The following is a 24,331-nucleotide window of genomic DNA, read 5'->3' on the forward strand; positions in this document are numbered from 1 at the left end:
AACAAGGTGTAAAAAAATTTACAAAAATCATAAAAACATGATTTATATTTCACACTTGAGAGATAAAAACAAGCCCCAAACATGGATTTTAATGGAGGTGGTTTGCTTCATTTTAAAAGGAAGGAAAAAAAAAAAAAAAAAGGAAGCTGTAACCATACATTGATGTCAACATAGCATGAAGTTTATTCTTGAAGAATTTACATTGTTGAGCAATATAAGGGGAAGAAGCCATTTGGTGTTGCATAGCATTTTAGTGCACCAGATGGGTTTTCCAGGCACCAGGGAGGCATTGTTGCTGGAATAGTGAGGTTTGGTGGCACAAAGAGGGCAGTGATGTGTAGGGGGAGGTAAAGTGAAGTAAGCCTGGGCAGTGGGCACTAAAGTGACACTGCTGAGGAAGCCGCTTCCTTCAGAAGGAGATGTTTTGTGACCCTGAAATTGATGGTAGTGCTACTGTCCAGGGTTTGGGGGCTCTTTGGAAATGGAGTATGTACGGAACTGGCATGTATAAACTTGTATAGCCATAGAAAGGGGTGGATAGAAACGGGTCCGCCATGGCAATTATTTTTTTCTGGTCAGTTTACTAGACATTAAAAAAAATACTGCTTTTATGTGCCAAGTCTCCTATGAAACTAGTGTGGGATTAAAGGACATTAATTGGAAAGGAGGGTCAGTATATATGGACCACAGTGGCCTGTTAAGAATGACAGATGTCTCTAGCAGTTTGTTCACTACTAAAGATAAACAGGACAAAATAGTCTTTCCTGACCTTGCTGGCATAAATATTAAGAAAATTGCTTGAGAATTAAATTTTTTTAGTATGTATATAAAAACAGCACCATTCTTTGTATAAATCAGATAGATCTTATCTGATAGATGAAGCCAAGACCCTTGAGTCTACACTGGGTAGACTCTGAGAGGTTTATATTTTACTGGGTATTAAGATGAAGAAGGATCACATGAGAGCAAAGCTTAGCTTAGAAGCCATTACCTCCCAAATGGTGACCAAGGAGGAAACTTTTAAGCCATAGTATAGATGCTAACCCCCATTTAAGACCCGTATCAGACCACTTGCTAAGACAAGAAATACCAGCACCTCCTGTTTTTTATAGGAATGAAACTTAGATCCTTAAAGGCTGCTACCTGATATACTCATGACTGAACAGTTTTATTTGATAAAAACTTCCAAAATTGAAAATCAAAATCCAGCAAGAATTAAGACATGGCAGCTTCCAAAAGCATAATTCAAATTTTATTCAAAATTTACTGTTTTGGCTTCAAGTAAGTGTTTACTGTTGGTTGGGTTTTAAAGCCATAATGATGGTTGAGTAAGGATTCATTTATTTATTTTTAAATTTTTATACATTTTTGAAAAGATTTCAAGTCTGTGTTTCCCAGGCTGGTCTTGAGCTCCTGGCCTCAAGCAATCCTCCCACCTTGGCCTCCCAAAGTGTTGGGATTACAGGTGCTAGCCACTGTGTCCAGCCAATGTTTCACTTAAACTGGCTTAATTATTCAAAGTGGTTAAGAATTTAGTAAATAAAACTACTTAATCTACAACTTTCAAAAATTGATAAGTAATCATTAATTCTGTAAATGAAGGAATTGGCCTTCTTTACTGCCAAAACAACATTTTCCCCAAGGAAAGTCAGTTTTATATCCTGTCACACTTTTCAGCCCTGGCTAGTTAACACAGTACTATGAAAATCTCTAGCTAGATTTTAAACGAAATATGCCAGCGGAAGTATGGAATGAGTCCACAAAAATGAGTGTCACAATACTATAGTAGCTATGGTGTATTTAGTGCAGAGTGTGGGTTGAATAAGTACACAGTAATTAAAGTCATAGTCTTGGCCCAACAGAACAGTTATTAAACGTAAGATACAAACTAAAGTCACAGTCATATTTAGAAGGCGCTTTTCAGCTTTAGTGCTGACTTAAAAAGTCTGAACCACCAGGAAGATGCGTACTTAACTAGTTAAAAAATTAAATGGCCATGGAAAGTTTTACCCCAAAGATACAACCTCTTCACTTATTTAGTTCAGTAATGAGGCTGAGGGACCCAATTTTCAAGTGTGCATTTGAGTGGTAAACTTTTAAACACCATTTGGTGAAGTTTCAGGAGTTCAGTGGAAACCTTAAGGTCGGAGTAAAAGAAACTGGCTGTAAACAGCCCTGCAGTGAAGAGACTGGGTCTTAGCACCTTCCACAGCCACTCAGCACCATCTCAGTCAGTGCCTGCCGGAGGGGGGAAGGGCATGGAGAGCTAGGATGGGTGCCTTCTCTTTTGCACCACTCCCTTTGCATATTACACAGTGCACTGGCTTGCCTTACAATCTGTGGTTCACATACAGAGGTTTTCTATACTGCTCCCGGACATTTTTTGCAAAAGAACATCAGAACCAATGAAGGTACCACTTCAGGAGGAATCATTTTTGTTTGACTTCTGCTATATGTTGCCCAGCATTAGTCATTGTTTTGATAAAGACTAAAAGGCCTTTTCTGAACATTTGTGCTCTCCCAACCACCTGGGAAAGCATCCCTTCCACTCACAAGATGTAACCTCAGATAGGGATATAGTATACATTTAAGAAGGGGTAGCCCCCCAGCCTGATTTTAAAAGGCCCAAGTTAATGTATGGAACGTGACAAGGGAAGTGAAAAACAAATGGAGTACATAGTCTGCTTGAAAAACAGCCATTTGATGAACAGTCACAAATACAAAGAATTTGGACATTGTAATATAATTTTAGAACTTGCTGGTAAGAATAATTTGCATTCACACACAAGAGACATGAAATGCTTTTTAAAAGTCTGTGATACCAGATGTCCTTTAAACACTACACAGACCCGTTTGCCACTTGAAATGACAAGAAATCCTTTCCCTTAATCTTTTCAATTCCATGCAAACCATAATTGAGTACAAGGCACCAAATTTTATGAATTGTATAAAATTAGTTCACAAAGCTTTGTCAGTAAGTAAAACAAACTCCATTTCTCCCTCCCGGCCTGCCCACCCTCCTCCCACCACCCGCCATCCCCAACCAAGTTTTCATTCTGCACTACTGTCAACCTCTCTAGGGCTTATGCTGGGGCATGCCCCACTGCCAGCCAATCCACCTCATTGGTTCTTCCCTTGTACTTGGATGGAGCTGTAAGCACAGCCAGAGTAGCAAACTCATACAATCATTGACTCTAGAAGCCTTGCCATTAAAGACAAAAATAAACTCTGCTATTGAGTCCATAGGACACATAACACTTCTACAGTTTCCAATTTTATTCATGACATTTTAAGAGACGTCTGAAATTTTTTTTAATTTTTTTTTTTTTGAGACGGAGTCTCGCTCTGTCACCAGGCTGGAGAGCAGTGGCGCGATCTCGGCTCACTGCAACCTCTGCCTCCTGGGTTCAAGCGATTCTCCTGCATCAGCCTCCCGAGTAGCTGGGACTACAGGCACGTGCCACCACGCCCAGCTAATTTTTGTATTTTTAGTAGAGATGGAGTTTCACCATGTTGGCCAGGATGATCTCAATCTCAATCTCCTGACCTTGTGATCCGCCCGCCTCGGCCTCCCAAAGTGCTGGGATTACAGGCGTGAGCCACCGCGCCCAGCCTGGAAATTCTTTACAGTGTAGCACTGCCCCCCAACCCTGCCCCATAACTCCAAGACTGAGGGGCTGGATCAAAGCTGGCAAGAGCTCTGACTACCATTTAATAACAGCTTCAGTTCCTGGCTGCCAAGGGCATTCCTAACTATTTTTATACTAGCATGGATGTTCATCTCAGAGGCAACCACAGATATGAGAGTTAGGCTAGACTGAGGTAAAAAAAAAATCCTTTTTGAGGGCCTAGGTGCACTCATCTTGGCTGGCTACAGCAGCAAGTAAACATGCCAGCCAACTAACTACAAAGGGTTCCTGGAACGAGACTCTTAACTACTTGCCCTGGGAGAGAAGCAGGCCCATTAAGGTTCAGTTAGGAGACCTTGGGTTTGATTTGGCAGCATCTAGTCAGCTTTTACCTGGTTCTTATTTTCCTCTCTTTAGAATGATTCAATTTAAGATGCAACTGAGACATTTATCTATACCCAATATGTAAATAAATTAAAGGCAAAGGGACAATTCACTCACAATAGCCATTGGCTTATGCAGCAGGGAACTCTTTAATAAAAAATCTCCTTAAATACCAACTTAAGTGTCTAGTGCTGCTGCCTCTGGGTACCTGAGGTGTCTGTAACTGCAGTGGGCACCTTTCACAAATGTGTAGCTCAGTGGAGACTCTGATGTTAGTTTCTTTTATTACTTTGATATATGCGTGCTCAGCTAAGCACTTATTTCATGAAGTCCTTAATCTGCTTAATAAATCCTTATAATATTTGGTATAAAACTATTTTTTAAAATTAAATTGGAAGATCTTTGAATTTTCCATTAAATGTTTATTAGTAATTATCCCCACTGGACAGCCTGAGGGGTAAAGTAGATGCTCTATTAGTTCTTCTCTATCTTGTAAGTTCTTTTTCTAGAATAATAAATATAGGATTCAATGAAAGATGAGGCACGATTCATAGTTTCCTTCCCTTTTTACTCTCCTTGGTTTTTTTGAGTTAATGGGCTTTTCTATTGCCACAAAAAGTCATTACTAATCATGCCGACTTAAAAACTTGGATCTTGAGAGTACAGCTTCACATCAGAGCCTCTGGCAGCATGGACAGCGGTGACACTTTAAAACAGTGTCCAGGAGAGGGTGAGCCCAGGCAAAGCTTATACAAAGAAGCCTGCAGTAGACAATATAAACCAAACAGCATAAAAAATGCCATACGCTATCGCTTCCAAATAAAAGCTAAATATTACAGAAATCTCACAGTGTTGGAAAAAGCAAGTTTAATTTAAAATATAGTCATTCCTTCCCTATCAGGGTGAGCCATTTTTTGTCTGAATTTCCTCCATGTCTCAGTGCTGCCTGGCAGGGCCTATGGGAGAGTTCATTTCAAAAAGTCAACAGCAAATGCTACAGATCTGTGCGGGAAATGTGGCTCATCAACATTGCTAAAGCTATAATCCTCATTCTTTAGCCTCGCTTTCCCCACTTCCCACCCCTCCCCGAACTCCCTTCCACATCTACTCCCTTCAAGTGACAACTGTACTTCTACCTGAATTCAAACATTAATACGATATACTCAGTCAAAAGATGAGCATTTATAGTGACAGGCTGAGTGAGGCTCACTGCAGCAACCACAGCAACAAAAGTTAGGGTTTGCATTCACTTTCACCAGCAAATCTAAGTGAAGAACTAAGAATGAAGTGGCACCTGATGGGGACAAGGGTTTTTATCTGGGCAATTTCATTCTGTTTAGAAACTGACCCAATTTAAAAAGGACGATGTATTTTACTAGCACTGGGGGAAAGGACGGGGCACTCTTGTTTTTTTCTCTGATGGACTGAGTATGGGGGGTAAAGCAACAGTAGGGATTATCAGATTTGGGAGGAAACAGGTCAAGGCCATCGGTAATCAACTCTTCAGATATGTACGAGGTGGATTCCTAAGCAGTTAACATACCCTAGAAAACCAAAAGCTCCCAAACCCTGTGACCATGAATGTTCTACCTCTCCAGGAGCAAGAAAGAAGCTGCAGGCTAAGAAGCTGCATGCTGCACTGAAGTGGTAACGGGTGATAGGCATTCAATAAGCCCTGGACCACCAGCTATCTCTGCCCACCCTCAATTGAGTTCTGAGAAAACCTAAGAATCAATTTAAACCAAACCATGTGCTTGCCCTAGACCTGAACCAGGGATCTGCTACAGAACTGGGATAGCCAGGAGTGTCCTTTGGCTCAACATGCAACATGTGCTGGTCTATTGCTTCTTTATATGACCTGCCCCTTCTTTAGAATGAAGGGGTATTCATGCCAGTCTCAGAAGTATGGAATGATTAAATGACAGCAGCAGGTAGGGAGGGTATGACATACGAAAACCATCCCATTTTGCATGGGGAAATTTGTTCCATGCATCTCACTCCACTCTTCAGCAGCTATCCCCAAAAAAGGAAGTTTGTTTTGAACCCTTGAAGGTTACTTCCTTTGTGGGAATAAACCCTTTAGACTTCATCTCCCATCTTGAAGCCAATCCCATCCAGCAAACTGCTAGCCCAGGGCCCCTCCTCACACGGTCTGTCCAGGGCTGCTCACATCTGGAGGGTTCTTCTGGTGCTGCAAGAGGTCCTGCTTAGCAGGGGAATCACATAATGGAGAGAAAACATGGCTGCTCTCCTGTGTGGATATGATTAATTTACTCCCCCTTTCTTCCACCTAGATCCCTCTATATTCAGAAGCAACTGATGAAAGGATCTTCATAGAAGTTACTTCTTTTGTTTTTAGGAAAGGAGGGAACTCCCAAACTCATTCAAAAGAAAGACTACAAAATTTATGACAGGACACGAATCACCTGGCACCTTCTACTCTAGACCCAGTGAGGCAAACCTAGTAATCTGTTCCTGCAGTAGCCTTATTTCCTATAAGAGGAAAGATGTATGGACACCAATACACAAAAGCCAGTCTTTGATACATGCCTCCCATTCAGGAAAATGTCTGTGGTCTGCCTTCATCATTGTTGCTGGACTGCACCTGAGCTTGGAGATGGGTTTCTGAGATTCTTGCATTGCCCTGCACTGTTCTTTGAGTGTAAAAAAGGATGTAGGCCTGGGTTTTGCACACTTCCTCGACACTGCATACATTCAGCTTTGAGTCATTGCAGTGGACCCAAAAACCTAGGAAACCAAAGGAGAAAAAGAGAGAAAATGACTACCCAATTCATATTTCTAGTCAGCAGGCAAAATCAGGAGATGAAGAAAGGGACAGAGAAGTTCTGAATAGAGCCAACCCTCGATTATTGGTGGGGGAAGGGACAGGTAAATGAAACCGACAGACTTCTGTGTATCCACTGGCTTTAACCCCACCAAACCCCACAGTACCGCTTATCAACTGACTGCAATTTTTTTTTTTTTTTTGAGACGGAGTCTTGCTCTGTCGCCCAGGCTGGAGTGCAGTGGCGGGATCTCGGCTCACTGCAAGCTCCACCTCCCGGGTTCACGCCATTCTCCTGCCTCAGCCTCCCGAGTAGCTGGGACTACAGGCGCCCACCACCACACCTGGCTAATTTTTTGTAGTTTTAGTAGAGACGGGTTTCACCATGTTAGTCAAGATGGTCTCGATCTCCTGACCTCGTGATCCGCCCACCTCGGCCTCCCAAAGTGCTGGGATTACAGGCGTGAGTCACCACGCCTGGCCGACTGACTGCAATTTTTATCTTTGTTTTCTTCAGGCTTTTTTATTGTCCACTAGAGCCTTCTAGAAAGATAGCTGCAATACTGCAGGCTAAGCAATGGGGAGATGAGGAGGAAGATGAGGAGGAAGGGGAGGAGGAGAGGAGAAATGGAAATAGAGGGGAGTGATAAAGGAAAATTAAGAAGGAACAAAAAAGTATTTATTCACATGCTCTGGCTGCCCCAAGGGCTGTGCAGTTCAAGAACAGTGAACAGCTGAAAACACATCTGCAGCCCATCAGTCAGTGCAGTAGCTGGAAGACTCCACTCTGGAGGATGAGGACCTAAAGCACCTTTGGAGGGGCCCTTGCATCCCCACACTTCCCATGGCAGGGGAAGTAGTAAGAACATAGTAAGTGCTCAGTAAATGTTCTCAGCTTTATAAGCTGCAGCTAGTGAGATTTATACAGTATCTCCTTGAGGTTACACAGGTTCTACTATTTCTGCATAACCAAGAAGGAAACTGGGGTGTGCAGAAGTAGCATTACCACAACAATAGTAATATTATCAATAACCAATATTTTTGATAATACTACAATATCCTCAAACACTGACTGAATAAGCACTATGTGCTAGGCAACTGCTCTTTTTATTTATTTATTTGAGTCAGGATCTCACTCTCTTGCCCAGGCTAGAATGCAGTGGTGAAATCACAGCTCATTGCAACTTCAAACTCCTGGGCTCGAGCAATTCTCCCACCTCAGCCTCCCAAGTAGCTAGGACCACAGGTGCACACCATTACGCCTGGGTAAGTTTTTACTATGTTGCCCAGGCTAGTCTTGAACCCTTGGCCTCAAGCAATCCTCCCACCTCTGCCTCCCAAAGTGTTGGAATTACAGGCGTGAGCCATTGCACAGGGCCTAGGTCCTGTTCTAAGCACTTTTACATGTCAGTTCCTTTTAATACGTTGTTACTTAGTAATATACCCAAAATTTGAATCCAACTTTCATAATTCTTTTTTTCTTTTTGAGATAAGAGTCTTGCTCTGTCACCCAGGCTAAAGTGCAGTGGCATAATCTTGGCTCACTGCAACCTCTGCCTCCCAGGTTCAAGCGATTCTCCTGCCTCAGCCTCCTGAGTACCTGGGATTACCAGTGCCCGCCACCACTCCCGGCTAATTTTTGTACTGTTTTAATAGAGACAGGGTTTAACCATGTTGGCCAGGCTGGTCTCAAACTCCTGACCCCAGGTGATCCACCCACCTCAGCCTCCCAAAGTGCTGGGATTACATGTGTGAGCCACGGCGCCTGACCCAACTTTCACAATTCTTGCCATTGGATTTTCATGTATGTAATTTCCCTCTAGGTAATCCATGGGATGGAAATAAAAGGAAAACAATAAAATGTGGACAAATAACCCCTTTCCGTGTCCCCCACCCCACAGAGTAAAGCGCACGCACCTCCCTCTGTGTTGTAGCAATAGGCTGTGTAGTGTCCTGAGCCAAACCCTTTCCCGTGATGCATGACCACTGCGGAGAGATCATAGGCAAAGGTCTCTTTGTCAAGAGAGGAGAGCATGTCCCTGCAGCAGTAAGGTTCCATGGTTAATACCTGGTCAAAGACGACATGGACCCCAATCTTCTCTCGATGGTTACGGCCAGACCACCTAGAACATGGATATAAGCTTGTTACTAGTAAAAACCGGCATATACAATTGTAGGTAGAGGTAGGTATTAATAAAACAGGGAACTGAGAAAATTAAACCTTCTGGTTTTGGTCTTCCCATCAATAAAATGGTGGTAATCAATGTTCATATTTATTTATTTATTTATTTATTTATTTATTTATTTTCAGACAGGGTCTCACTCTGTTGCCCAGGCTGCAGTGCAGTGGTGCGATCAATAAAGGCTCACTGCAGCCTCAACCTTCCCAGGCTCAGGTGATCCTCCCACCTCAGCCTCCCGAGTAGGTGGGACTATAGGTGCACACCACCACGCCTGGCTAATTTTTGTATTTTTTGTAGAGACAGGGTTTTACCATGTTGCCCAGGCTGGTCTCGAACTCCTGAGCTCAAGCAGTCTGCCTACCTTGGCGTCCCAAAGTGCTAGGGTTACAGTCATGAGCCACTGAGCCTGGCCCATTTATTTGCTGTGAATGTTCCATGAAGTACTCTAAACCTAGAGATCCCTAAACAAGCAATTCAAGCAACAGTCTTTTTGTAGTTTCCTGCCTGCCCTTCTTTTCCAGATTATTTTATATTTCATCCTGAAGATGAACCTCTACATAAGTCCAAGCCAGGCTAGAAAATCTTTAAGCACAGATACCCAGTGCAGGCTGGATAATTAATTACACAGGCGCATGACAGCAAAAGCCCAGTCCTGCTGGGCTCCCACATTAATTTGCCTTAGTGGATGTGAATGATTTAATCTCCATGGAAAACACAAGGTCTCAAGTGAACAGGCTTCCCCTCCCAACACCATAGAATACATTTGCCCTCACCAAAGCCTTTGGAGCAGCTATTCCCACAGCTCTCACCCAGCTAGGACTCCCACAGCAAGCTCACCTGAATCTTTTAAGGTGCAGCCGGAGAACCTGAGGTAGTCTGTAGATCATTAACTGCTTTCTAGCTTCACTCAGAACAAGGGGTTTGGGATTGGATTTTCGTCGTTTGCCTATGTGGTTTGGGAAGGTATAAGACATAGGTTGTGAAGAGTTTTTTCTAGCTATGGCAGAGACAGTGACTTGCCATTCAATATGCATTCTCCATATTTCTAAGTACCTGAACCTCAATTTTTTGGGGAGTGCAATGTGACCCTCTTTACTGCATTTCCCGGCTTCACAAGCCTGCATGGTGTGGCCATGGAAGTTCTGGCTAAGATGAAAGGAATGACTGTGTGGGACTCTGCTTATACAAGGCTGACTCATTTGTAAGGTGCATCCCTTTGGCCTTCCCACTATCTGAAACTACTGGAATTCCTCCTGGACCAAAAGGTAACTTTGAAGACAGAAGTCTTGCAACAGGATAGTAAAACAGAAAGACAGAAATAGCTTGGGTCACTGATGACCATGCAGCCACCATGCTGGCCCTGAATGTCCTTCAGACTTGTTTTATGTAACAGAAAAATAATACCTCTCATTTGGGTCGACTGTTACAAGCAACTCAAATCTTTCCAATTTTTGCCATCAGGAACTTTGCATATAATGGAATATAATGGAACGTGCAACAGCAAGCACACAGAGTAGAAGCATATGTTAAGGCTCCATGTCTTTACAATGGCTTATAACTTCAATTATGATACCCCACAATATGATTTTAAGAAGCTTTTTGTTTGCACTAGGTAAGCCTAATTCTACTTCCTGCTCACAACTAGTTGTGTGCTAATGGATAAGTTACTCAAAACTCTGAACCTCCGTTTCCTCACCAGTAAAATAGGGAATAATGCATATATTTCAGGCTTAGGAAAAAAAGGATAAGATTACTAAATGATAGAGTATTTAAACACATTTTTCTTTAGCATGATTTGCTTATGGCATATTCAAACATTTAGAAAATAAACTGTTGGTTCTATATTTTTATGCTGTGCCTAGTTTTTGAAACATATTTCCTAGATAAAAGCACATTGCTGGACATACAAGGACAAAGCTGACAGGTGGCTAAATTCATCTACTCCAAAGCAGAACTAGTGATCAGTCTCTAATTTTGTTTCTAAACGTGGGGGAAATGCATTTCTTGAACTGCTGGCCTCAAGCAGTCCTCCTACCTTGGCCTCCCAAAGTGTTGGGATTGTGGGTGTGAGCCCACTGTGCCCAACCTTTAGGAAATGCATTTCTAAATTTCAGCAAATAAACAATGGAAATAGAGTTATCTTAGTTTCTATCAGAAGCCTTTCCTGTAACCATTTACTGATGGCTGTTTTGTTATATTAAACTGGTAAATGGATGAGAGTAGAAAATTAGTGTTCTACGGCAGTCCCTGCTAATTGTCTTGAGCTGTTGATATCATGGGCTCAGTGTCTGAAGAGCTGGGCATCTGATTCCCAGTCCTGTCTGTACTACTCATGAAAGGTAGCAAATCACAGCCAGATGATGTATCACAGAGCTTTCTGTGACAATAGGATGTGGAGGTGTAGCTTCTCATAACAGACTGCATCAGAATGAGTTGTGCCATAGGAGAAGCTTTTACCAGGGTGTGTAGTCACAATATGTGCTGGCATGAACAGAAATGGAATTCAAAGAGGGGCTTGGCCTTATTTTATATTCCTATTCACCATTTTTTTGAAAATTACTGCAGCTCTGGCTAGGAACCCTGGCAGTGACTACCACCCTCAGCAGAGGGAGTATGTGAGCTAAGATGAAGACAATATAGAGTCAGGCTTTGTTTCCCTAAAATGAAATTCACAAAGAAAAATAAATTACTGATTCAATTGAGATTGATCAGTTCTGTCTCCATTTCATTAAGCTGTCCAGGAAGACAGGTAGAAGACTGACAGTTTTGAAACTTCACAGGCAACAGATCAATGCATCTCATCTCCTCACCATAGGTTTCCTTCTCTGGCATTATTTGCACTTGCCTAGAGAAATCCCGATAAATTGGCACATCTGACAACCAAAGAACAATCCTTTCTTGTAAAGATAAACCAAAGTTATTTCTTGCCTAATCTATCATATCCAAAAATGATGGAGTTAAAGCTGTTAATATTCTTTTGTTCATTACAAGTAAAAGGCTTCAGGAATCACTGGGTTTCTTTGTTTTTTGTTTTTTTTTTTAATATTACTCTAATGAAACAATTTGATTCACCTGACTCTGTATCTCAAAATGGAACAGGATAGGTGAGTCTACAGTTAGCCAGGTATAAAATTTCAAATTTTCTTTTGAAATGGCAAAATGATATCGAGCATAACTTTGTGGGGTTTTTTTTTTTTCTTTTTTTCCTAAAAGAGGTCTTGCTGTGCTACCCAGGCTGGTCTCAAACTCCTGGCTTCAGGCAATCCTCCTGCCTTGGCCTCCCAAAGTGTTGGGATTACAGGTATGAGCCACTGCACCTGGCCTCAAGCCTGACTTTTGATTTTTGTTCTGATTCTTCAAAGAGTGGAACAGGTTTCCCACAATTTAGCTTTTTTTTTTTTTTTTTTAGACAGCATCTGGCTCTGTCGCCCAGGCTGGAGTGCAATGGCGCCCACCTTAGGGCCTCCCAAAGTGCTGGGATTACAGGCATAAGCCACTGCGCCTGGCCTAACATTTTTTTCTTCAAAACTGGTAATCTAAACTATCATGTGACTGAAAATGGATTTCTAGGTCTCTGTACAATCCATTAACTTTATACTTTTAGTTTCCAAATCTATATATGCCACAACCCCCAAACATAAGCATCCACATATTTGCTCTGCATTTCGTCTGTCCATACTGGGTTAGCAGAAGCATTAAGTGTTAGTGTGGCAAGACGGAAGGGCCCTGTATAACACGCCTCTGTAACCATATGTAAAGAGTTCCATTTTAAAATTACAGACAACACAGAAATACTTCCTTATGACCCTCTCTGAAATGTGAACTTTTCAGGCATGTGAAGAATTAAAAAAATGCAGAAAATATTTCATGAAGCTGCCACTGAGCAATGTACCTTAAGACTTACTTTCTTGGTTCCACTGTACCAATCTTTAGCATCACTTTTGACAGACATTAAGTCTGCCAGTTCATTACAAAAGCATGCTTTTCTGATATCGCATCCCTCAGAAAGGCTATTCCATCTGGGTTTAGATTAAGTAAGAACTGTTGGACTCTACATTCATTAGTTTACGCAGCAGCCCCATAGCACTAATAAGCTAAGTACTAACATTCTCAGAGTCCCCATTTCAGGAGCCACACTTTAAAATCCCTTCCAAGATGACAACTAATGTCAATCAGGAGGTCAATCAACTCCTAGGTCTTTGTTTCATTTTTCGTTATTGTCGTTGTTGTTTTTTGAAACAGAGTCTCACTCTGTTGCCCAGGCTAGAGTGCAATGGCGTGATCTCGGCTCACTGCAGCCTCCACTTCCCGGGTTCAACCGATTCTCCTGCCTCAGCTTCCCGAGTAGCTGGGATTACAGGCACCTGCCACCACGCCCAGCTAATTTTTGTATTTTTAGTAGAGACGGGGTTTCACCATGTTGGTCAGGCTGGTCTCAAATTCCTGACCTCAAGTGATCCGCCCGCCTCAGCCTCCCAAAGTTCTGGGATTACAGACACGAGCCACCACGCCCAGCCTTGTTTTGTTTTTTAATACATAATTAAAACAAGTCCATATTTTTTGATTTTTAGAAAAATGAGAGGAAGAGATCTTTAAAAGATGCTTTAGAACCATTCAATATCATTAGTGTTACTTTTGACTAAAGAGGACAAAGCAGCACGTTAAACTGATATTCCAGTTATACTTCCCCACTACGCCCCCTCCTCCACACAGCACTCACTGTTACACTGGTCACAAGCGTAGATTCTTCCTTCCAGGGCCTCTGTCTCTGTGAACTTGGCCAGCATCTCAGTGAGCAAGCACTCTGTCTGATTCAAAGGGACAAACCCCTTTTCTATGCAGTGATAGCGTTCAGGGAATTCCAGGGATAGGTCCCAAAAGGGCTCAATGGTATTAGATTTGTAATTGCATGATATACATGTGACCTAGAATGAAAAGATTGATTTACAGATTATGTAACTTCCATGCTTCCTGCGTACAGTTTTACTTGCTTCATAAAAGACACACTTTATCAAAACTAAGTGTATAATTTTCAAAAAATAGTAATATTAAAATAATAAACATAACTTTAAAAGAATTAGAGTATATTACTTCTGATGTACATTTCTAACTATGGGATGCTAGCTGGAATTTAAAAACCATACTGCATAGAGACTATACCAACCTGCCTTTCTCCTCTCCCAAAATATGCTCTAACATTCAACAGTACAGTAGCACAGACTGCAAGTTATTATGCAGTCTCTCAAGGGATCAGTCTGATATAGAGAATTTGCAGGTCCCTGCCTACTTCCCTCACCCTGTAATTCCTCCTCTTGACTTTAGACCTTCCATAGAGCCCAGCACACCTCTCTTTTTGCCTTTGTTACTTGCAGAAGCCCTACACTGAACCCCTCTGTCTGCACAGCCTCAAAATGCTGTGATTAGACCTCCATTCCCACTATAACCTTCCCAGGTGCACCTTTCTTCCTAAGGGGAGGGGAGACAGAAGAAGTGCTAATAAATACTCCCCTTTTACATGCTCAAAAACAAAAACCTAATTAAATTTTCCCTTTCCATACCATTCATCGTTCTTTCAAAACCCTAAAAACCAAGACACAAGCACAGTGTAGAGGTTTTACCTGAATCTCTTAAGTTGCCCACCAATCTGCCCCCCAACACGTTTTTTGTTTTTTGTTTTTTTTTTGAGACAAAGTCTCCATCTATCACCCAGGCTGGAGTGCAATGGCGCGATCTCGGCTCACTGCAACCTCCGCCTCCTGGGTTCAAGCAATTCTCCTACCTCAGCCTCCCAAGTGGCCGGGATTACAGGCATGCACCACCACCCCCGGCTAATTTTGTATTTTTAGTAGAGACGGGGTTTCACCATGTTGGCCAGGCTGGTCTCTAACTCCTGACCTCAGGTGATCCACCTCCCTTAGCCTCCTGAAGTGCTGGGATTACAGGCGTGAGCCACTGCGCCCGTCTTTTTTTTTTTTTTTTTTTAAACTATAAAAATACTCTTTCTGCATATTCTCATAAGGCCTTATCTCAGAATCTTTGCTTAGGTTACATGGCTAAAGATCCAGGAAATGTAATGGGGAACAGGAAGGAGGCTTGCATTGGTCTTTAGCATGCTCCTAGCTATCTTCCTTCCTTGTATGTAAAGAAGGGAGACAGCTCTTTCAAACTATTATGGAACCAGAGTTACAGGCAAAATCTGTTCCCTAAAATTGATCAAAGGATGGCACACCAACAATGAGTACTTAATTATAACAATGAGAATATTATATTACCCATATCTTCAATAACAGTTAAAGATATTCACTGAAAATTAAGCAATGTGGCAAGTTAAACTAAAAATCTGGCCGGAAAGACACTAGGCAAGTTTCCCCAAAAGGCCATCATAATGTACAGTAGAATAAAAGGTACAATGGCCACCCTCAAAAATGCATAATCACAGCAAATGTTGGCTACTCTTATTAGCCCAATAACCAGGGGAAGGCACTCACAGGAAGCCCAAACTAACATACAAGCCTCTCATTGTCATGGTAGGCACACCCATACCTGACTGAGCAGCTGCCCATGAAATATGGTATTCACCACCTTTAACACCTGTTTGGTGAGCTTCCTCTGGGAGAAAGGGATGAGGATCCGGCGTGTGGTGCCCTCAGACTCGAGTTCCTGCTGCACCTTGTGCAGCAGCTCACAGAGAAATTCCTGCGCGTCCTGTTGGTCGTAGCCGCGGAAGGCAGGGATTAGGCTCCACACTGAGTGGAGCATGGCGAAGGGCGACACTAGGGCCCACTTCCCGGACCACATGACTCGGAAGAGGGTGTGCAGTTCACGGCAGAGGGAAATGTGCTTCGAGCTTGGCTCCTTGTTCTGGATGAGCTCCAGGCTCCGACTAATGGAGGCCCCGCCGTTCCAGCAGAAGCCCTCCCGCTCGCATGCCTCGGCCCTGTCACTCCTCAAGGACAGCTCTGTGGCTGAGCTGTTGGTTGGCTTGCCAGAAAGCTGAGTCTTCCCGTTGGTGGCTTTGGGAAACAGATGTTCCGTTTTGGAAGGGTCAAGGTTGAGGAAACATTCTCGGAACTTCTGGAGGTGGCTGAGCACCTGGAGGATGGAGTTCATGTAGCAGGTGTTGCCCAGGTTGCGCAGGCCCGTGACACCCGGGGCCACGGCAGGCTGGCGACGCAGCTTGAGCGTGGCGGCGGGCGCTCTGCGTGAGGTAGGGAGGGTGGTGGGGCGCGAGGCGGCCGGGCCCGCGTCGCTAGGCGTGTGCAGGAGCAGCCGTGCACTCTTACGCGGAGGGGCGCTGGCCAGCTCCTCCAGCAGCCGCCGTTTCACCTCGCGCCGCCGCCTCCGTGCTTCCTCCTTCTTGCGCTCCAGCGCCTCCTCCTGCCGCCGCTGCTCCAGCTTCGCCTGGCCCCGGGAGCTCTTCTCGAACCACAGCCGCAGCGTCCTGGCCAGCAGGCGCTGGCGCCGGTACCACAGAGCAGTGAGCATCTGCGGCTGTCCCTGAGGAGCGCGCTGCGGCGGGACCACGTCCTCACCCGAAGCCGTGGACCGCAGCGTCCGCCCGCGTCTCACCAGCGTGTCCTGCTTCTGGCCCCGGACCGCCAGGAGGGAGCTTCTTAGCAGCTTCAGGTCGCCCTCTGGGTTATCATTGAGCACGTAGTCCTTGCACAGGTAACAGAACACGTAGAGATCCCGGACTTCCATGGCTAGCGGGTGTCCAGTCTCTTCAAAGTGTTTCAGGGCGTGGTCCTCAATGTAGCGGCCGCAGGCCACGTGGGAGCACTTGAGGCAGGCCCACACCGACTCGGTGGTGGCGCACTCTAAGCAGCACCACTTCTGAGGGTTCAGGATGGAGTGGTCCTGGGCGAGCCGTAACCGCCCTACATGTTTGCATCTATCCATGTCTTATAGAAGTCGCCACTCTCTCAGCCTGTCACGACAGTCCCCCAAAAAGAAAAAGAAAACTCTTTTAGAAAAATGTTTTCCTAAAAAAAAAGAAAATAAAAGAAAAGAAAAAGACTTGCAATCGGTATTTCAACTCTAGATTCATTCATTTTCAATTCCAAATTGGTTCCTTTGAAAGTTAAAAAAAGGCACATTTGGTATAAAAGCAGAGAATTACAGGACAGTTAAATTACTTAAAAAGGAAGAATCTTACGGAAGGGTTAGCACAAATTTGAAACTTTATGGTGTTTCACATACCAGTGGGAGAGATGAAGAGCCTCAAATAAAAATGTCAATTTTAGGTCGATTGCAATATTTTTCAAAGCAGAGATAACAGGATATAAGATAAAAATAAGAAAAAGAAAGTCCTCACCAGTATAAAGTATAATTTTTATGAGACATGACTAAGGAACATTGTATATGTGGTTTTTTTGTTTTGAGACGGAGTCACTCTGTTGCCCAGGCTGGAGTGCAGTGGCTGGATCTCAGCTCACTGCAACCTCTGCCTCCCGGGCTCAAGCGATTCTCTCGCCTCAGCCTCCCGAGTATCTGGGATTACTGATGCTGCCCCACCACACCCGGCTAATTTTTGTATTTTTTGTATATACGTGGTTTCACCGTGGTCTCGATCTCCTGACCTTGTGATCCGCCCGCCTCGGCCTCCCAAAGTGCTGGGATTACAGGCGTGAGCCACCGCGCCCGGCCTAATTTTTGTATTTTTAGTAGAGATGGGGTTTCAATATGTTGGCCAGGTTGGTCTTGAACTCCTGACCTCAGGTGATCCGCCCACCTCGGCCTTCCAAAGTGCTGGGAGTACAGGCATGAGCCACCGCGCACGGCCGTATATGTGTTTTTTAATGTTTTTTTATTTTTTATGCATTTTTTTTTTTGAGGTCGAACCTCGTTCTGTTGCCTAGGTTGGAGTGCAGTGGCGCAATCTCAGCTCACTGCAACTTCCGTCTCCCTGGTTCAAGCGATTCTCCTGCCTCAGCCTCCCAGGAAGCTGGGGTTACAGGCGCATGCCACCACACCCGGCCAATCTTTTTGTATTTTTAGTAGAGACGAGGTTTAACCATGTTGGCCACGATGGTCTTGAACGAACTACTGACTTCAAGTGATCTGCTCGCCTTGGCCTCTCAAAGTGCTGGGAATACAGGCATGAGCCACCGCGCCCGGCCTGTTTTTTTAGAGACACATCTCACTATGTTGCACAAGCTGGTCTTGAGCTGACCTCAAGTGATCCTCCCATCTCAGCCTCCAAAAGTGCTGGGATTACAGGTGTAAGCCACTGCACCCAGCCAACATCTGTCTTTTTGAAAAGAACATCTGCATCTTACAGTAAGGGTGGGAAAACTTTTACCTTCTTTACTGAAAGGATAGGTAAGTAAAGAATTGGACAAATATGACTTAGGTGAAGTGGCTACTGGTATTATAATATTTAACCAAACTACCGAAACAAAAGAAAAAAAAGCAACAAATCTTCCAGCTGATATATATGAAAATGCTTTTTAAAACAGTAGTAACATCCTAAGCATGTTTTCTTTTTTTTTTCCTTCCCATAATACTTCTTCAATATTGTTCATCAGAGAAGCCTTATGGGCAATTTCTCCAAGGGAAAGAAGCTAAACAACTATTTATTTATTTATTTATTTATTTATTTTGAGATGGAGTCTTGCTCTGTCACCAGGCTGGAGTGCAGTGGTGTGATCTCAGCTCACTGCAACCTCCACCTGCCGGGTTCAAGCGATTCTCCTGCCTCAGCTTCCCGAGTAGCTGGGACTACAGGTGCGCGCCACCATGCCCAGCTAATTTTTTTGTATTTTTAGTAGAGACGGGGTTTCACCATGTTGGCCAGGATGATCTCAATCTCTTGACCTCGTGATCCGCCTGCCTCAGCCTCCCAAAGTGCTGAGATTACAGGCGTGAGCCACCGCGCTAGGCTGCTATACAACTATTTTAAAAGAAAATTTTTTGTATCTTTGGAACTTTGAAAGGCGTTTTCCCCTCAATACCAGAACTTAAAATTCCCTAGGCTGGGCACCGTGGCTTGCACACTTTGGGAGGCCGAGGTGGAAGGATTGCTTGAGGTCAGGAGTTCAAGACCAGCCTGGCCAACATAGACCTGTCTCTATCTATCTTATCTATCTATCTATCTATCTATCTATCTATCTATCTATCTATCTCTATCTGCTTGTATATTTATATATTTTGAGACAGGGTCTCACTCTGTCACCCAGCCTGGAGTGCAGTGGTGTGATCTTGGCTCACTGCAGCCTCCACCTCCTGGGCTCAAGTGATCCTCCCACCTCAGCCTCTAGAGTAGATGAGATCATAGGTGCATGCCACTATGCCCAGCTAATTTTGTTTATTTTTTGTAGAGATGGGGGTCTCACTGTGTTGCCCAGACTGGTCTTAAACTTCTGGGCACAGTGATCCTCCTGCCTTGGCCTCCCAAAGTGTTGGGATTATAGGTGTGAGCCACCACACCTGGCCTAGTCTCTTAAAAAAAAAAAAAAAAAAAAAAAAAAGGCCAGGCGTGGTGGCTCACACCTGTAATCCCAACACTTTGGGAGGCCGAGGTGGGTGGATCACCTGAGGTCAGGAGCTCGAGACCAGCCTGACCTACGTGGTGAAACCCCATCGCTACTAAAAAAAATACAAAAATTAGCCAGACGTGGTGGCAGGCACCTGTAATTCCAGCTACTCAGGAGGCTGAGGCAGGAGAATCGATAGAACCTGGGAGGTGGAGCATGCAGTCAGCCAAGATCACGCCATTGCATTTCAGCCTGGGGGACAGAGCGAGAATCTGTCTCAAAAAGAAAATAATAAAATAGGCTGGGTGCGGGGGCGCACACCTGTAATCCCAGCACTTTGGGAGGCCGAGGCAGGCGGATCACAAGGTCAGGAGATCGAGACAATCCTGGCTAACGTGGTGAAACCCCAGCTCTACTAAAAATACAAAAAATTAGCCGGGCGTGGTGGCAGGCGCCTGTAGTCCCACCTACTCAGGAGGCTGAGGCAGGAGGATGGCATGAACCCGGAGGGTGGAACTTGCAGTGAGCCTAGATTGGGCCACTGCACTCCAGCCTGGTGACAGAGCAAGACTCCATCTCAAAAAATAAATAAATAAATAAAAATAAAAACATAAAGAAAATAATAAAATAGGCCTGGTGCAGTGGCTCACACCTGTAATCCCAACACTTTGGGAGACCAAGGCAGGCAGATCACCTGAGGTCGGGAGTTCAAGACCAGCATAGCCAACATGGTGAAACCCCATCTCTACTAAAAAAACACAAAAAATTAGCTGGGTGTGGTGGCAGGTGCCTGTAATCCCAGCTACTGGGGAGGCTGCAGCAGCAGAATTGTTAGTCTCGGAGGTGAGTTGTAGGTGAGCTGAGATTAAAAGAGTTAGTATTCCAGCTCAGGGGACAAGACAGACTTTGTCTCCCAAAAAATAATAAATAAATAAATAAATAAAAAAGAAAGAAATAATTCACCCCCAAAGGGAGCTCCTCTCTTTTTTTTTTGAGACAGAGCCCTTGGCTCTGTTACCCAGGCTGGAGGCAGTGGCAATCTCTCGCTCACTGCAACCTCCACCTCCCAGGTTCAAGCAATCCTCCTGCCTCAGCCTCCCTAGTAGCTGGACACAGGCAAGTGCCACCACGCCCAGCTAATTTTGTATTTTTAGTAGAGACAGGGTTTCACCATGTTGTCAGGCTGGTCTTGAACTCCTGACCTCAGGTGATCCACCTGCCTCGGCCTCCCAAAGTGCTGGGATTACAGGCATGAGCCACCGTGCCCGGCCGGTAATTCCTCTCTCAAGGTGAATTTTTTTCACCTCCATTTATTCTCTACTTTTCATTTCTGTGAGCAAATGCAGTTTCATGATTATGAGGTCAACCCAGAGAAGTTCTAAATCCAATGTACTGTGAGTAGCCCCTTTAATTTTCCAGATGCCGCTTTTGACCTAGTCCTATTTATGTGTGCCGAAATCCACAAATAAATAAATATACTGCAGGACCAAATTAGAGATTCTAACCATTTTTATTGCCTGTTCCAGATGGCAGAGGCATGTCTTTATATAAGAAACCCTCAAATCATACAGGGAAGCGACCTGGACTACCCTCAATCAAGCCAGATCATGATTTTCTTACCGCTAAGCACCCTTTAAGTCATTTTTCTGGATGTTTACCCACTTTCTTTTTTTTGAGATCTGAGTCTCTCGCTTCTGTCGCTTCAGGCTGGAGGCAGTGGCCAGATCTCAGCTCACTGCAAGCTCCCACCTGGTTCACTTCATTCTCCTGCCTCAGCCTCCGGTAGCTGGGACTACAGGCACCACCATCACTGCTGTTTTTTGTATTTTTTAGTAGAGACGGGTTTCACCTGTTCGCCAGGATGGTCTGATCTCCTGACCTCGCGGATCCACCCGCCTCTGCCTCCCAAAGTGCTGGGATTATAGGCTGGAGCCTCATCACAACTCGGGGCCCACTCCTCCTTTCTAACAAGATATACAGTAGTCTCCCCTTGTACATGGTTTCACTTACTGAGGTTTCGGTCACCTGTGGTACAGTACACTAAGATACTCTGAGAGACTACATTCACATAATTTTTATCACAGTATATTATTGTAATTGTTCTACTGTATTATGTTATTGTTAATCTACTACTGTGCCTTATTTATAAACTAAACTTTATCATAGGTATGTATGTATAGGAAAAAAACACAGTATATATAGTGTTCAGTACTATCTGTGGTTTCAAGCATCCAGTGGGGGTCTTGAAACATATCCCCTAAGGATAAGGGGGAAATACTGTAATCTTCAGAGGGGAGATTATGTATATTTCTGTTTTTACTCCCTTATAATGCCAAGACTTGTGGGTGCTCAACTGTTAGTAGTCAAAAGTATTCTGTCAGAATTACCCTCTCACACAGTCTGGAATAGTACTGAAAAAACCATTTTTGTTGACTTTTCTTAGTGCACAGCCAAATCAAAACACACATACATTAAAAGATGGAATAGTAAATAAATGAATTTTCTTTTTGCTACTTAATACCAACTGAGGGTGCAAATTGGGTACACATTGATGCTTACAACTAATTCCTGGGACACAAAAGAAAGTAATGAAGGAATAAAGGGGAGGGAAAAATATCAAGATGTAGGCAATTCCCAAGTTTCTCACTAATTCAATATTCTTTCAAAATGTAGTCCCTGAACTACCTACCAACATCCGAATTCCCCAGGCTACTTGTTATATATACAGATTTCCTGGCTACTACTCCAGTCCTTGTGAATCTGAATCTGGAGAGGCTTCTAAAATCTCAATGATTCTTTTTTTTTCTTTTTTTTTTTTTCAGATGGAGTTTCGCTCTTGTTGCCCAGGCTGGAGTTCAATGGTGGTGCAATCTAGGCTCATCACAACCTCCGCCTCCCGGGTTCAAGCAATTCTCCTGCCTCAGCCTCACAAGTAGCTGGGATTATAGGCAGGCACCACCACACCCGGCTAATTTTGTATTTTTAGTAGAGACGGGGTTTCCCCATGTTGGTCAGGCTGGTCTTGAACTCCCAACCTCAGGTCATCCACCCACCTCGGCCTCCCAAAGTGCTGGGATGACAGGCATGAGCCACTGCACCCAGCCAGATGATTTTTTTGCACATTAAAACCTTAGTACATTAATCCAGTAAATTGTATAGGGATGAAAGACTCTTCATAGAAATCAAAGAAATAATTTTATTTCTCAAATTCTTCCACTTAGACTAATACTGTCCAACAGAACTTTCTGCAATGATATATTCTCTATATATCAATGAGAGGGATATCAATATTTTCTATCTGTATATATTCTCTATATTCTCTATGTATCATCAATCAATATATATCATTGATATATTGAGAATATAGAGAATATATACAGAGAATTCATTATTACAAATTATTATTGATAATATTCTCTATCTGAATATATTACAGTGCTGTCCAGTACTGTAGTAACTAAGTCACATGTGACTACTGAGCACTTGAAATGTGCTAGTGAGACTGAAGGACTGCACTTTTAATTAATTTTAATTTAAAGTCACATGTAGCTAGTGATTACAGTATTATATTAAGACAGCACAGACTTAAACACACCAGGACACTATCTTTAGCTTGCTCTGCTTTTCCTTTTGTTTCCTTTCCATTGAAAGATTTGGTACTAGCTAAATCACATCTGAATAGCCTCCTCTTATAACTCAAAACCTGATGCCTGGCAAATCCCCATTTTAGCCTTGATGTGTCTTCAGGAATTTAATTACTACCAAGATCTTATCATATGAAATACAGCAGAGCTTCAAATCCTACAAGGAGAGAATTATTTCTGTAAATAGGAATATAGCAAAACCACACCCAGAACACTGATGCCTTGCAAAATCAACTCCTCTGCTAAAAAAAATATGCTGGAACAACCAAAAGCCAAAAGAGAAGAACACTAAAAAACCATTCCACATCCTCTCCACGGAGAGCTGTCAAATGAAAAGGGCACTCTGGAAATTCTTTCTTCTGATTTCATTTTCTGATCTATAAATCTGCTGATCACGCACATCCTCTCCTGCACAGCCCTTTTCCCATTACATATCTGTCGTGGCAACTCACTAACCTGCCATATGGGCAGAGTAAATCCATTCAGGAAAACAGAGGGCTACTTTGCACCTCACCATACTGATTTAAGCTAGGCAGACCAGCTTCTTTAGAGGAAAAACATGTATGATCATGAAATGGAAATCTCCCAAGACTGACACAAAAGATAAAAGCCACCTTAACCAATAAACAAAATAGAGAATAAAGAGAATACCACATCAGGTATACTCAGGTCAAGAAAGAAAATGTGTTTAACTCACCTCTCACACATACTCTGACCACTTTATTTCAGAATAGGGCCTAACACTCATTGGCAAAAAGAGGAATTCTATTTCATATTTTTCTGATGTGTACAGGTTTCCCTTCATATTCTCAAAGGCCATCCTTCTAACATTTCCACTTAAAATGTACATCATCCAGTGTGACAGGCACCTAGTACCCCAAACTGATAAACTTACAGTGTAATTGGGAAAGAACATGATGTGTCTGAATACTTCTACATCAGCAAGTTTTAAATAGATCAGCAGCTTTAAATAAATGTCCTGCACACCCTTGGTCGATCTGCATATGAGGAAAGTAAACCTGACAAAATATCAGCTTTTGCCTTTTTAATTACCATAGTTTTATTTTAAAAATCTGAATCAACTGGAGCTAAGAACCATAGTATTTAAAAGCATTCTGTAGATAAATATCACTAAGTATTAAAAGAAAAGATAATTACATCTTTTCAACATTTACCTTTTGTTCTGATGAAAAAATTCTAGATTTATATCATGTTTTAAAAAATTCTCCAT

General features: G+C 43.2%; 1 protein-coding gene across 9 annotated transcripts in view; it reads right to left on the reverse strand.

Moving 5' to 3' along the window:
• Positions 1–110: 110 nt before the first annotated feature.
• Positions 111–24,331, reverse strand: part of USP49 (ubiquitin specific peptidase 49) — a 109,260-nt gene continuing 85,039 nt past the window's right edge. For 4 of the 9 annotated variants that reach the window (XM_021936561.2, XM_021936556.2, XM_021936558.2 and 1 more), the window contains 5 exons: positions 15,525–16,908; positions 13,702–13,906; positions 9,819–9,927; positions 8,716–8,921; positions 4,415–6,761 (listed from right to left, as the gene is read on the reverse strand). In XM_021936561.2, the coding sequence (XP_021792253.1) occupies positions 6,571–6,761; positions 8,716–8,921; positions 9,819–9,927; positions 13,702–13,906; positions 15,525–16,880 (2,067 nt within the window). In that variant the 5' untranslated portion in view covers positions 16,881–16,908 and the 3' untranslated portion in view covers positions 4,415–6,570. Of the gene's footprint in view, positions 6,762–8,715; positions 8,922–9,818; positions 9,928–13,701; positions 13,907–15,524; positions 16,909–24,331 lie in introns of those variants that run through there. The other 5 variants (XM_021936560.2, XM_009205150.4, XM_031666835.1 and 2 more) reach the window with 4 other exon arrangements.

Source organism: Papio anubis, chromosome 6 (genome assembly GCF_008728515.1).
Source record: "Papio anubis isolate 15944 chromosome 6, Panubis1.0, whole genome shotgun sequence".
Taxonomy (NCBI): domain Eukaryota; kingdom Metazoa; phylum Chordata; class Mammalia; order Primates; family Cercopithecidae; genus Papio; species Papio anubis.